This window comes from Ailuropoda melanoleuca, chromosome 1 (assembly GCF_002007445.2).
Source record: "Ailuropoda melanoleuca isolate Jingjing chromosome 1, ASM200744v2, whole genome shotgun sequence".
NCBI classification, from domain to species: Eukaryota; Metazoa; Chordata; class Mammalia; order Carnivora; family Ursidae; genus Ailuropoda; species Ailuropoda melanoleuca.
Window position 1 is genome coordinate 157,200,194 of NC_048218.1, and position 13,463 is coordinate 157,213,656.

The window sequence follows — 13,463 nt, forward strand, 5'->3', positions numbered from 1 at the left end:
ATAAAATTCCATTTTTATGTCTATGTCCTTCAAAATGATCCAAATACATGTTAATTTACTAATGCAAAAAATTACAGATTCTAGACACTTGATCTTGCATATCAAATACAAGCACATTTATGTCAGATTAATATAGATAACTAATCTATGTTAATATTATAAAATTTTACCCCATTAATATTAGTGTCTGAGAAGGTAAAAGTGCTATCTTCTTCCCTATGTCCTTTCTTTTTCAAGATACTTCCTTAGCCTGAAAGACCTATTTTATCTTCTTTTCCAAAAAAGCTTTGATATCTGATATAAAACATCATAGTTTTCTTCTTTAGTGAACTTTACTAAAAGAATTCTTACAATTTATTAATCTATAAGATACCTTAAAACTAAGATTGGGGATTTTGTTTTGGGTCTCATATAGAACCAGTAGCTCATCGCTGTATTTTGTAGAATAGGAAACCTTCATTTAGTTTATAGACTTATTTTTAAAGCATTATTATTTGACCCTTGAAAAAAAATCAGGAACATTGATGTTTAGATTTCCTTCTCCATTCATTCTTGGCATGTTAGGATGACAATGATGAATGAATACAATTTACATTCTTCACCATCCTTTTAAAAGTAACTATATAGTTCATTTTGCTGTGGTACCTGATTCATGTTGCACTGAATACAGGGCAATAGTAATACGTTACTGCCTTAAATACTTCGCTTCATTTATATTTGATACCTTTTGTAGTTGTAAAGATAAATATAAAAATTTTGAAGTAATGTATTGTTTCATTTTACTCACAAGTTAGTAGTTGCAGGTAGGTAATTAATTGTTACTTTAGCTCAAGCAAAATAGCACAATAGGTTTACTGACATCTCGAAAATATAAGAAAAGAAGAGGCTCTTGACAGAAAAAAAATTCCAAGATAGCTAAAAGGAAAACTTTAGTTTTTGAAATGATTTTCCAAAGTGTAATAAGCTGTTTTCTCAGAAACTAAAGACCTACTTTAAATTTCCTTTTAAGTTTAGGAAGCTTTTTACTTTTTACTTTTTTTTGTTTTATTTTATTCAACATTTTTTATGGGAAAGGCTGAATTGATGCGTTTAACATTCATTTGAATTTTATGTTTATGAGGAGCACACAGTACATGAAGCTTTACTTACATTAACATTTTGAATCTTTGGCTTCTGTAATCAACATCTGATGAGTCTGATGTTGTTATCCCATTTTTCCACCTAGTAAGCTGAGAGAAATACTGAAACTTGCCCAAGACCACACAGCCAGTAAATGGTTGTTCCAAGATTTGTAGTCTTGCCTTGTCTCCCATCAAAACTACCACATCATCCTCCTTGGTCAGATATCAGAACATCTGAAACTGGGAAGTTGATGTTTTGTTTCTTTCTTTCTTTTTCTTTTTTTTTTTTTTCAATGTCAGTCCTTTAATCTCCAATAATGAATAGTAACTGTGGAAATTAAATTATGTGCTTTTCTAGATTCCTAAGATAGATTAAATTTCAATTTCATTGGGGCTTTGGTTGAAATCAATTTCTCCAACCCCAGTAGCTGTATAGAATTAATATTTAAGGCAGAGTTTAAGTGAAGTTACACAGTTTTCTTTTACAATGGTGTATCTAAAATCATCCAGTAAGGGATTAATATATCAAAGCCAAAGTGCCAAAGATTTTAATATGAAGAGCAACCAGAAATGCTTCTAGCCATATCCTCTGGAAGAGGTGAGGCTATCATGGTTGGCGTACAGAGTTGGCTTCCTTTTGCTCCAGAGTAACTTTGACGCCACTCCACAAAGCTTTTTGTTTTTGTTCTCTTACTTTACAGCATAAATTTCAGAATTTTAAGTATCTGTCTAATATAAACAGCAAATTACACCAACTTCATTAGGACTGAGATCTAAAAACAGTAATAATAGTTGAAATCAGTATGGTTCAAAGTTAAAAACTAAATTTCATGTGCATTCTGAACATAATGTGTGACAGAGATTATTTCTCTTCCATATGAGGAACGAGGGCTTTGAGTAGTTTAGTAAGGTGCCTAGATTTCATATCTAGTAACATCAGAGCCTAAGTAGAACTCAAAATCTTTAGTTACTCCGAAGTGAGCACATTTACTAATATTCATAGATACCTATTTCTCCATCTGAGAGAAAACGGACATGTCAACACTGTTATTAAGAATCCTTCATGTCCATGTTACTTATTGTTTGGAAGTGAAGTCAAAGGATTCAGACAACCTGACAGTAGTTTGTTTAATGGAAAGGATTTCGTTTTGACCAGTCTCTAATCTGAAGGTTTTTGCCTGCTGGACGAATGAACGAGGCTTCTGCTGTTTCGAGAGAAAAGCCTTCTATGGATGTATAGATACATTATTCTGAGAACATTCTCTATAAGGTTTTGAAGGTTATTTTAAAGATTCTATATATTTATTTGAAAGAGAGAGAGAGCAGGAGCAGGGGGAGTGGGAGAGGGAGAAGCAGGCTCCCCACTGAGCAGAGAGGCCAACTCTGGGGCTCAGTCCCTGGACCCCGGGATCATGACCTGAGCCGAAGGCAGATTCTTAACCGACTGAGCCATCCAGGTGCCCCAGGTTTTGAAATTTTTAACATTCATTCTGTTTCAGGTAGACTTCCCCCAAATTAACTCACTTCTCACCATTTCTTCGATTTGATTGTTTTCATACCATTTCTCAGGATAAGAAATTAAGATTTCAGTTGTTTATTTATAATGGGAGGGACTCAATAGAGCAGACTTCTGGGCCATTCTTGCCTTTGCCTGTTTCTTATATTTCAGATGCACAAAGAGAAGCTACTCAGGGAAGTAAAGCTTAGAGCAAATTTGGTAATGGCTTTTGATGGGGCGGCACAGGTAATGAAGCTACCTGAAAACTTGCTGATTGATGACACGAAGACCGTCTGTGGCATTAGTTGTTTGTCTTTAGATTTCAATAATTTATCAAAAAAGTGAGTAAAAATGTAAACTAAACCAAAACAAGTTCCAGAAGCTGCTAGCAGTTTGGTTTGGGTCAGTGATGACGATGAAGCCTAAAGAAATTGCACACTCTCATGTCTTTCTCTTCTCGCAAGTTGCAACAGGAACTTCTAGCCATAAAACAGCAACAAGAACTCCTAGAAAAGGAGCAGAAACTGGAGCAGCAGAGGCAAGAACAGGAAGTAGAGAGGCACCGCAGAGAACAGCAGCTTCCTCCTCTCAGAGGCAAAGATAGAGGACGAGAAAGTAAGAGGCACCAGGGGTAAAAGATGAATCTCTTCCCTCGTGTTTAGCTGATCGTCATTCAGAAAGAAGCCTGATAAGGAGTGGAATTAAACTTGTCAAAAATAAAATAAACTTGTCAAAACTGTCTGCATTCAGTTAAAAAAAAATAAATTATGGACCCAGGTGTAGAGCGTTGACACTCACCTCTCCTCTCTCTGCGTTCAATCTGCAGCGTCCCAGGAAGTAAACCCAACTCTGTTTGGCAGAGATGCTGATTTCTGTTGTTGTGAACCTTAAAAACAAGGTTCTACTAAAGAAGGCTAGCCGTGCCATATTGTTTTATTGTTTTATCAATAAACTTCCACATTTCCTCACTATACCTTCCTCCTGCTCAAGTAATAATTGCTTTGTAAGTCAAGCCTTGCCTCCGTCTAGTTTTTGAGTACCCAGACTTCAGGAAGATTTAAGGCAGAACGTTTGTTAAAAAAAACTATCCACAAGAGGGAGACAGATCCAAATAATTCCCCTGACTAAGGTCAGTTCAAAAATCAGGATGTAGCAAGGTTTAAAATCAGATGACTTGAACTGGAACTGTCAGGGATATTCATTTGTTTAATGCTCAAAAGAGTTTTTCAAAACGTGAGTTTTTCAAACTAGCAATTCAGGAAAGATCATTGTATTGTGTTCAATCACTTATGTGGGTCCCCTAAGACTCTTGATTTTTAAAAGGCAGTGTTTTATTCCTCATTTTTTTAACCTTAGGAAAAAATTAGTGCTAATTCTGGGACTCCCCATTCTGCAGAAGCAATTAAAGAAATCATCAAAGGTCCTTTGAAAATTGGCGGTTTGAGCAGTAGTTACAAAACATTACTATGCCATTTTCAAAAGCCTGTTTAGACTCTGCTTTCTTCTTTTAATAGGAAAGCTTCATATGCAGTGACCAGTGGTGTTACTTCTTAATTTTTGCTAAATACTCCAAAGGCACAAAAGGACAAAGCCCCGAATCAACATCTGTTTCTGTATGTGTGTGTTTCAGGGGCAGTGGCAAGTACAGAAGTAAAGCAGAAGCTTCAAGAATTCCTGTTGAGTAAATCAGCAACAAAAGACACTCCAACAAATGGAAAAAATCATTCCGTGAGCCGCCATCCCAAGCTCTGGTACACGTATGTTCAGTGTTTGGCCTTTTTCATTCCTAGGGGTCAAGAACATAGGTTCTGTACTCAGCCAGCCTGGGCACAGGACCGGGGTCTGCCAGTTCTCAGCTGTGTGGCCGTGGACAAGCTCCTTGTATTCTCATCGTCCTCTATGAAAAGATCATGATAGTACCTGCCCTGTGGGTTGCTGGAAAGGTCCTATGAAATAATGTGGTAAAACATTCAACGGAGAGCAGCACTTAATAAATGTTAGCAAGTATCATCTCAAGGGCAGGGAAGTAGATATGTTTTTTGGTGAATGAATAACAGAAATGTAGGGTGGGGCATAGAAATTAGTTCCTATTTTGCATTTTTCTATTCTCAGATGGTGCATCTGATATCTTTACAATAATTTCTGAAGATTTGGCAGGTTGAGACTTTATTTTACTTGGCTCGATAGAAGGTGGAGATCTGAGCTATTTTTAAAAGACCAGAAGCTTTTCGACTTAAAAAAAAAAAAAAAAGCAGGAAGACAAGGGAGGGAAGAGAAAGAGAACGGAGGCAAGGAAGTAGAGCTGAGTCTTCTGTGACAAGTTTACCCCTGATCATCTGACTTCATTTCTTACCTCACTGTGAGCCAAGCACACTGACTTCTCACACACAAGCTGACAACGTCAGACACTCTACTATTACAGACATCCAGAACCATGTTTCCCCAGGTCCAGGGAAGGGAACTATGAGGTACACAATTCTCCTCTCAGGAAAATAGGAAGGATGTGGTGTTTTTAAAAAATCAGGACAAACACTGATAGGCAAATATTTGGATAATAGACTATAATAGATAATAGTTTCATTTCTCTCACTTTATACGTTTCTGAATGACCGTCAGATTTTACACTTAGATTTTTTTTGATTCTTCATATCATCAAGGATAAGGGAGTAAATACTTGATTACTCTATATTGAAATTGTAAGCATCCCAAGAGTTCTATTTAAAAAGTTATTATACTTCTAATTCTAGTTTATAAGTATCCGCCCTTCTCAGCGTCCAAAAAAAAAAAAAAAAAATAACTGAGGCAGATTCCAGACTGCTGTATAAATACTTTTTAATGGTTTATGTAATTTCTATCAGGCATGTCAGTTGACTTGAGAAGCCAGTCCCTGAAGAAAATTTTCAGATGTTCAGTTAACATCACAGTGTATTTAGAAATAAATACCATTTTATTACCTAAAATTGCATACATAATTTATACCTAATTCATATTCCTTCTAAGTTAAAGCTCATTTTAAGAAGAGACAATACCTTTTTTAAGTGGGAAACATCTACATGCAAACAAACTTTCATCTGAAAGTTCTTTAGCTGTCCCCTTGGGTATATTAAACATTGACTGAGCAATCCTTTTTTGTACTGAATTGAACTTCAGTAGGGTCCAACGCCAGACACTATAAATCATTAATTTATGGACTCTGAGTTTAATACTTTTTTACCAGTTAGGGCTAGATGAAGTGCCCCTCAACCAGTTAATTTTTGAGAATGTGTGATTCAGATAAATGATAGTGGGAGAATAATCATCATGGTGGTGAAACCATGCCCTGTTCATTGTTTCTTCACGTATCATAATGGTGGATGTTCATGTCCACTGGATAATCTATGTTCAGTCCTGAAAACTCTTTCCCGGTAGTACAGCTCCATCTCTTTCACTGTATCTACACAGGGAAGAGAAAACATTTTTAAAAATCAGTTTCATATTGAAGAAATATGTGATTGCCAACCTTTACCTTGGAAGTGCTGTACAAGTCAGGAGATCTGAGGCTGCTGACGCAGTGGCATCACTATCGTAGAAAAGCCACCCTTGTGTACTTTTACGTATTACCTAGCAGTTTTTGAAAATGAAGTCCCTTCTGTATGTTTACTTTTACTCTGGCTGTTCTACCTTGTTGACTAAAAAGGATTCGGGAGATGATGTTTTCACTGGTATGGCGCATAAGAAAACACCCACAGTAACCGCCGATGATCAAAACTCAGGCTCTTGGTGAATTCTCTTTTAGTGACACGAACTTCTGTGTAAGTGTGTGACCAGACACACAGTGGTCATTCTCGGGGATCGTGCAGCATTCTATATAGCGTACTGCCAAAGTGAACTTGGTTCCATGAGGCTGTGGTTTGTACACACTGGAAGGAAAGAACGTAAACACAGCTGAGACACGTGTACAGCATGTGCAACTGATTATTGCTGACCAACACGCAGGAAAAACTCCAGAGCAAATGGTGAACCCTCTTTTTCTTTGGTAGGGCTGCCCACCACACGTCACTGGATCAAAGCTCTCCACCCCTGAGTGGAACGTCGCCATCCTACAAATACACATTACCAGGAGCACAGGATGCAAAGGATGATTTCCCCCTTCGAAAAACTGGTGAGTTGGTTTGGCACGACTCCACTTGCTCTTCCACAGTGTACCTGTAGTTTCATGTGGCCCTCCTCTAGAAGAAAGCCCCAGGATTTGCATCGCAGCTCTCACGCCCTCTCCGCCCCTGCCCTCAGCATAAACAAAGATGTGTATGCACACATGATACCCCCCAGTTTCAACATCAGTTGATTCAGGATATAATCGAAGTACCTTTTTTAATTTAAAAGTTCATCATATTTGGATTTTAAACAAATTCTTGTCTTATTAGCCATAAAGAATAGAATTAAGGAAAATAGAAATTCGATTTCTTCGAAAATTTAAATCTTCTCCACTAATGAGGACCTCTGTAATTTCCTCCATTTATCGAAATTTTTCTTCAGCCTCAGCCATTTACTGAAAAAAATGGGAATAATAAGCTTTCCTTTTCTCACACATTTTAAAACCTGTAAATTTTAATTGCTTAAGTGGTGAAAACAGATAAGACCAAAGCTACCTTCTAAGTGACTTGCCTAATGTCTCACAGATTACAGGAGAACTCAGAGTGATGCTTTGTACCTAATGATCTCATGAAATTATATAAAAATTTGCTTAGGGGAACTGGGACAATGAAGCTTCTATTTGGAATTTAGTAAACCGCCTTCTGGCTCTGAGGCTAGTATTTGTTTGCTCATCCTCTCCTTTTTCAGCCCTCTGATATGTGCGTATTTAACGTGTTACATGCTCTTACCTCTGTGATAAATATATTTAAACTTCAGCTAGATATAAGCATAAATAGCATTAGTGTACATTCTGTTATAAATCTTACGTTTTCCAAATACAGTTTTTTTAGGGAAAACTGTAAATTTTAAAATCTTTGTATCCAGAACTGATCTGAAAAGGTATTCAGAGAAGGTAGTTTGGTCCATTGTATTTTACTCAAGTCTACTTAAGAAGACTAGATCTACATAATTTTATTTGAAATCTACAAAGCAAAAAGACTTTCCAATAATTATATTCATTTCCCCAAGCGATCTTGAATACTTAAAATGGATATAGATTGTAAAGCCACACACATTGTCTGTCATAATTTACCTATAGCATAATGAAGATTTAAAAATAAAATCCATGATGAGTAACAATTTATTTACCTACCATCTTTTGTACCAGCCACTGGGGTAGGACAGTGAAGTATTGCAAAGCAATCTGTGCCTTTTTATTTTAATAATAGCCCAAGGAGTTTTGCATTTCTACTATAAGACAATAGGTGTAGTAAAATACTTTAAGAAGTAAAATGCCTCCGGAGGGCTCTGTAAAGGGGAGAATGAAATTTATGTATTGCATCAGAATTTCACACTATTATGTACAAATCAGGTTGCCTTTCACATAAATAAATTTCTCTGGGATAAAAGGAAGAAAGCAGAGAATGAGCTTCCACGTATTTCTAACACACAGAGTATAGTTTATGAAAATTGATCCATAAAGGACACGAGTTTTAGAATGTGCCGACTTTGATCTGCTGTCTTGACATTTAGTTGCACCAGTGGCTTATGTAGGAACTATTGACAGAGATTATGTGAATCTTGCCCCAGGTCTCAGGGCAGTGACTGGCATTCAAGGGCCCAAGGAGTCACTAAAAGGAAAGAAAACATAAGTCCCCTTATGGCAGGAGGTTACTGATGAGTGATATAGTTACATTCATGGAGAAAGACTTGTACCCTGCTGTGCACACAGCCTTTGAATATATTCTTACCACTGGGAGACTGAAAACTGACTGTAGAACTGACACTGACTTTGAAAAGAAGTGGCATTTGGAACCAGTAAAGCATCCAGAAAGAAAATCTGATCTCTTTCAATACTCACGAACAAGTACTGAAAACCCATACTTTGTGTCCCAGTTTCCATGAGAACGGTTTAGGATTTTCTTCTCTGTAAGGAATGACTAGCAAGCTGTTAATTTATTCTTGTAAAAATTCTCAGTCCACAACAGAATTCAAAGAGAAATCCTGCTCACTCTATATGTTACAAAATTTTATTCAAATCTGTACTAATATGAAAGACATTTTCTTTGTCTGTGTGGTATATATAATAGTGAAAAGATCCAGCCCTTGTCTTTGCTAGTGTTATATTTGCTGTGTCTGCCTAATATTTTAAGGTTATTCCTTTTATAAAATTGAAAATCTGATATTAATGAAGTGTCAGGCTGTTGATTTATAAAACCAAACTTTTTCAAGCATTGTACCAATGAAGTTCTTGAACAACCATTAATACTTTTACATCTGTATAGGGGTTTCAAAATATTTCTTAATTCAATTCCCATCATCTAAGAGAAGGATGATATGATTAAATACAGATGTTTTGTACACATTATCTAAAGTACTTAAGAGATATCCCTCATTAATTACAAATAGGCAGAACAGAACTCTTCTAACTTTTATCAATATGAGCCATTTGGTGTATTTCCTGTCTCCTGTGAGAAAGCTTACATGTATATTTGCTCTAAATAGAAGAGCATTGAAATACAGTCAAGTGATAATTTTTACTTCAACATTTCTTGTATGTTTATGACTTAATAGCTATTATAAAAAAGCAAACAATATATTACCATAATTAAACGTATCTTATGATTGGGGAAACTAAGATAATTTTTCCGTAAAGCTACATCACATTAAATGAAACGTAGAGCAGTGGCATCGGTCACATAGTGTAAACACCAGGAGAGCTATAATAGAGTCAGGCTTTCTTGTGGGGGCCTGGCGATCACCCTCTGTGGTCTACTTGAATCCCACCTAACTCAGTCTTAGATTGAAAAGAAGTTGTTAAGTGAGTGGATTCTCTCTTTGGATCTGCATATAATACTGAATACTTGCAATTTCTTTTTAATCTACATCAGGGCTGAATTGCCCATCTGTATTAGCAAGATTTAAGGGAGTAAAACTAGAACTAGAATAAGAAAAGTGCTAATGATCTTAAAATGATTAAAGTGGCTCCAGGGGTGTCCCTTAAGCAGTGAGCACAGTTCGGAACCTCTCTTGACCTCCTAGGACCCAGCCAGGCCATGATAACCTAAGAACAGTCAATCAAAGAAGTCTCATTTGTCTGCAGAATCTGACCTTTGTCATGCAAAGTGGACCTTTGCTTCCTTTCCCTTAGGAAGATCAGGGTTGCTCCTAGCATTTGGGCGTTTAGGAAACATCAGAATAATACAAATAGGTGGCTCTAATCAGGCCCATTCCTAATTCACTTTTCTTTTAAATGTAGGAATTGAGAGTCTTTTGCTCCTTTCACAACCATGAACATTAAAGGATTTCATAATTAGTTGTGAAGTTGAGAATGAAATCATTGTTTTCAAGTTTTATATTTATCACCCACACTTAAAATAGCACTTCCTTTTAGAATTATCTTCTTGATTCTTTTTGTTCCACAACGCAAGGATCTGTTGATACTGAAATTTGTACTATTTTATTGAACTTTATGTTTTGACGCCAAATTATATTATATACTGTGGTAGGTGACTTTTTCCCCCTAGTATAGTATATTTCTAGACTGATAATAAACTATAAAATGGAGAAAGGAAGTGTCTAGGTCCAGGTACTTTTGAAATAGTACATATTTCTCCTAAAGATACTGCGCATGTGCTGACTTTGAATTGACCTACAGAACCATTTGAATTGGATTCTATTCCAGTGAGTGTGTACGCATGTTTCATAAAATATTATGGTAAAAAATTCTAGAGGTTTTATGCTCCATTATATTATTGGGGTCTTACCTAGTGAACTTTGCCTTTCTTTGAGTGTTATAGTCTTTCCATTTAATACTTCTGAACAAAGTGAACTGGCTGGCTAGGTTAACCTCTTAAAGTGTGCAAGCCATATAAAGTTTGGCGCAGGCTAACAAGACTGTTCCAGCCCCACTGAAATACTCATTTTAATGGTCAGCAACACTAGAGTCAGACTCATATGGAAGGGGTCCAAACATAAGTTAAGGTTTTGGAAAGCCGGTGTTATTTTCCACCCTGAGTAAATTGGAAAGAAGGCAGAGATGAGACAGATAGCTTTATAAATCTCCCTCAGAATAGCAGTTAGAAGTTATGTTGTGGTACCTTGGTGACCTATTCAAGTTAGTGTAATCCAGAATTAATACAAGGAGGTGTTTTTTTTTTTTTTTATCTTGTGTTTTAAAATCTTTCTCCCTTCCTCTGTCTCTCTAATTCTGTGTTTTTCTCATGATACACAAACACGTGCTCACGTGCACACGTGGGCATGCACACGTTTCTGCACGGATAGCACGAAAATAGCACTTAACGCTTATAAAAATATCACTCCAAATCTTATTCCAGATTAACAAAAACTGGAGGATTTTCACCTATTTTAGTACTGTATCTTAGTTCCACTGTTGGAGTCACTCTTGCTTAAAATTACTAGAATAATATTTTTCTGATAAAATTACACCAGTTTTCCCAGACTCAAGAAGCAGTGTGGCTCAGTAACAACAGGCCTTGAATCCACCTACCAGTTTGAAATCTGGATCTTCAGTCTTAGGAAGTTTACTAACCTCTTTGGCCTGTGACTCTGTCATTTGTAAAATGGGAATAATTATTTTACTTGGTTCAAACAGTTATTTTGGGAATTCAGTGAAGTATCCCGTGCAATGAGCTTAGGATCATACCTGGGATTTAGGGAGTGCTTAGTTAATTTTATGTTTCTAGTCGAGGAGGAATCCAGTTTCATTTATTTCTATCAAGTTAAAACTGTATCTATTATTGTTGTGGAAAGTCTTTTTAAGGTCTAACATTCTGCCACATTTATTGATTAAACAAGTAACTGGGGAGAAAGTGACAAAACTTTTTAAGCTGTGTGCAACTTGCAGTACTAATGGCAAGCCTGGAATAAAGGGTTTTGTCAGTTTTGTATTTCCCTGGCATTTCAGAGCCAAATATGGGGTCCGAAAATAGCAGCAGACTTGCTTCTGTCATCTAACACAGGAGGAACACTAATTGATGCTTTGTGTCATTGGGGCCAACTGAGTTTTCATTCCTGCCCTTGACTTTATTTTTAAATTATTAGACTTTAATTTTTAGAACGGTTTTAGATTTACAGAAAAACTGAGCAGATAGTACTGAGGTCTTCCAGATCATTCTCCACCCCACTGCCCACCCCAGTCTCTGCTTTTATTTATATCTTGCATTAGTGTGGTACATTTGGTAGGATTAATAAACCACTAGATACATTATTATTAGTGTAGTACATAATCAACATTAAGGTTTATCTTGGTGTTAAAAAGTGCTGCAGATTTTGACACATGAGTAATGTCATGTCATGTGTCCATCATTACAATATGATGCAAAAGAGTTTCACGGCCCTAAAACTCCTCTCTGCTCCATCTACTCGTCCCTCCCCCTAACCAACCCCTGGTAACCCCTGGTATTTTTACTGTCTCTATAGTCTTGTCTGCTGCAGCATGTCATAAAGGTGGAATCATATAGTATGATGCATATAACCTTCCAGACTGGCTTCTTTCCCTTGGCAATATGCATTTAGGATTCGTCCATGTCTTTTTGTGGCTTGAAAGCTCATTCTTTAATTGCTAGATAATATTGTGTTGTTTAAAGGAACCACAGTATGTTCATCCATTTACCTATTCAAAGACATCCTGGCTCTTTCCAAGTTTTAGCAATTATGGATAAATCTATTATAAACATTCTCATGTAGGTTTTATGCAGATATAAGTTTGGAACTCAATGAGGTAAATTCATAGGAGTGCCGTAGCTAGGTCTTATGGTAAGACCATGTTTAGTTTTGTAAGAAACTGCCAAACTGTCTTCCAAAGTGGCTGCACCATTTTGCATGCCCACCAGCAGCAGATCAGAGTTCTTGTTGCTCCACATACACACCAGCACTTGGTATTTTCAGTTTCAGTATTTTGGGATTTTGAACATTTTAATAGGTATATAATGGTTTCCCATTTTGGTGTTGATTTGCAATTTCCTAGTGTTAGCGTGGTATATCTTTCTCCACCCCTTTACTTTAAATCTATCTGTGTCTTTATTTTTTTTGAAGATTATTTATTTATTTATTTATTTATTATTTATTGGAAAGAGACAGAGAGAGAGAGAGAGAGTGAGCATGAGCAGAGGGAGGGGCAGAGGGAGAGACAGAAGGCTCCATCCCAGGACCCTGGGATCATGACCTGAGTGGAAGGCGGATGCTTAACCAACTGAGCCACCTGGGCGCCCTTATCTGTGTCTTTATTTTTAAAATAGTTTTCTTATAGGCAACATATAGTTGGGTCTTTTCTTAAATCCACTCTGACAGTCTCTTTTAATCAGTGTAGTAGACCATTCACATTTGAAATGGTTATTGATATCGTTAGATTATTACCGTCATGTGTATAACTGTTTTCTAATCATTGTACTTTCTCTTTATGATTATTTTTTTAAATTTACCCTCATTTTCTAGCCTCTCTGGACTTAATTGACCATTGCATGATTCCATGTTCTCTATCATCTTAGCATATCATTGTACCTCTTTAAAAATTTTTATTTTGTGATTTCCTTAGAGTTTGAAGTACGTATTTGTGGCTAAGCTGCATCTGCTTTTAAATAACTGCTGTGTCAGTAGAGGTAACTTGTAATGGTGCATTCCCCATTCCTCCCTCCCATCCTTTATAACATTGCTGTCATTCCTCTTAGTTTTCTGCAAGCTAAAATCGCCCAATATGTTGTTGATATTAT

The 13,463-nt window shown here is 36.5% G+C and overlaps 1 protein-coding gene across 35 annotated transcripts in view; it reads left to right on the top strand.

Moving 5' to 3' along the window:
* The window catches only part of HDAC9 (histone deacetylase 9), a 974,909-nt gene that overhangs the window by 466,910 nt on the left and 494,536 nt on the right, over positions 1 to 13,463 (top strand). For 27 of the 35 annotated variants that reach the window (XR_004627984.1, XR_004627978.1, XM_034668867.1 and 24 more), the window contains 3 exons: positions 3,084 to 3,234; positions 4,250 to 4,376; positions 6,639 to 6,760. Coding sequence is in view for 33 of the 35 variants with exons in the window: in XM_034668867.1 (XP_034524758.1) it covers positions 3,084 to 3,234; positions 4,250 to 4,376; positions 6,639 to 6,760 (400 nt within the window). In the remaining 2 variants the exon portion in view is untranslated. The remainder of the gene's footprint in view (positions 1 to 3,083; positions 3,235 to 4,249; positions 4,377 to 6,638; positions 6,761 to 13,463) is intronic. The other 8 variants (XM_034668900.1, XM_034668853.1, XM_034668852.1 and 5 more) reach the window with 3 other exon arrangements.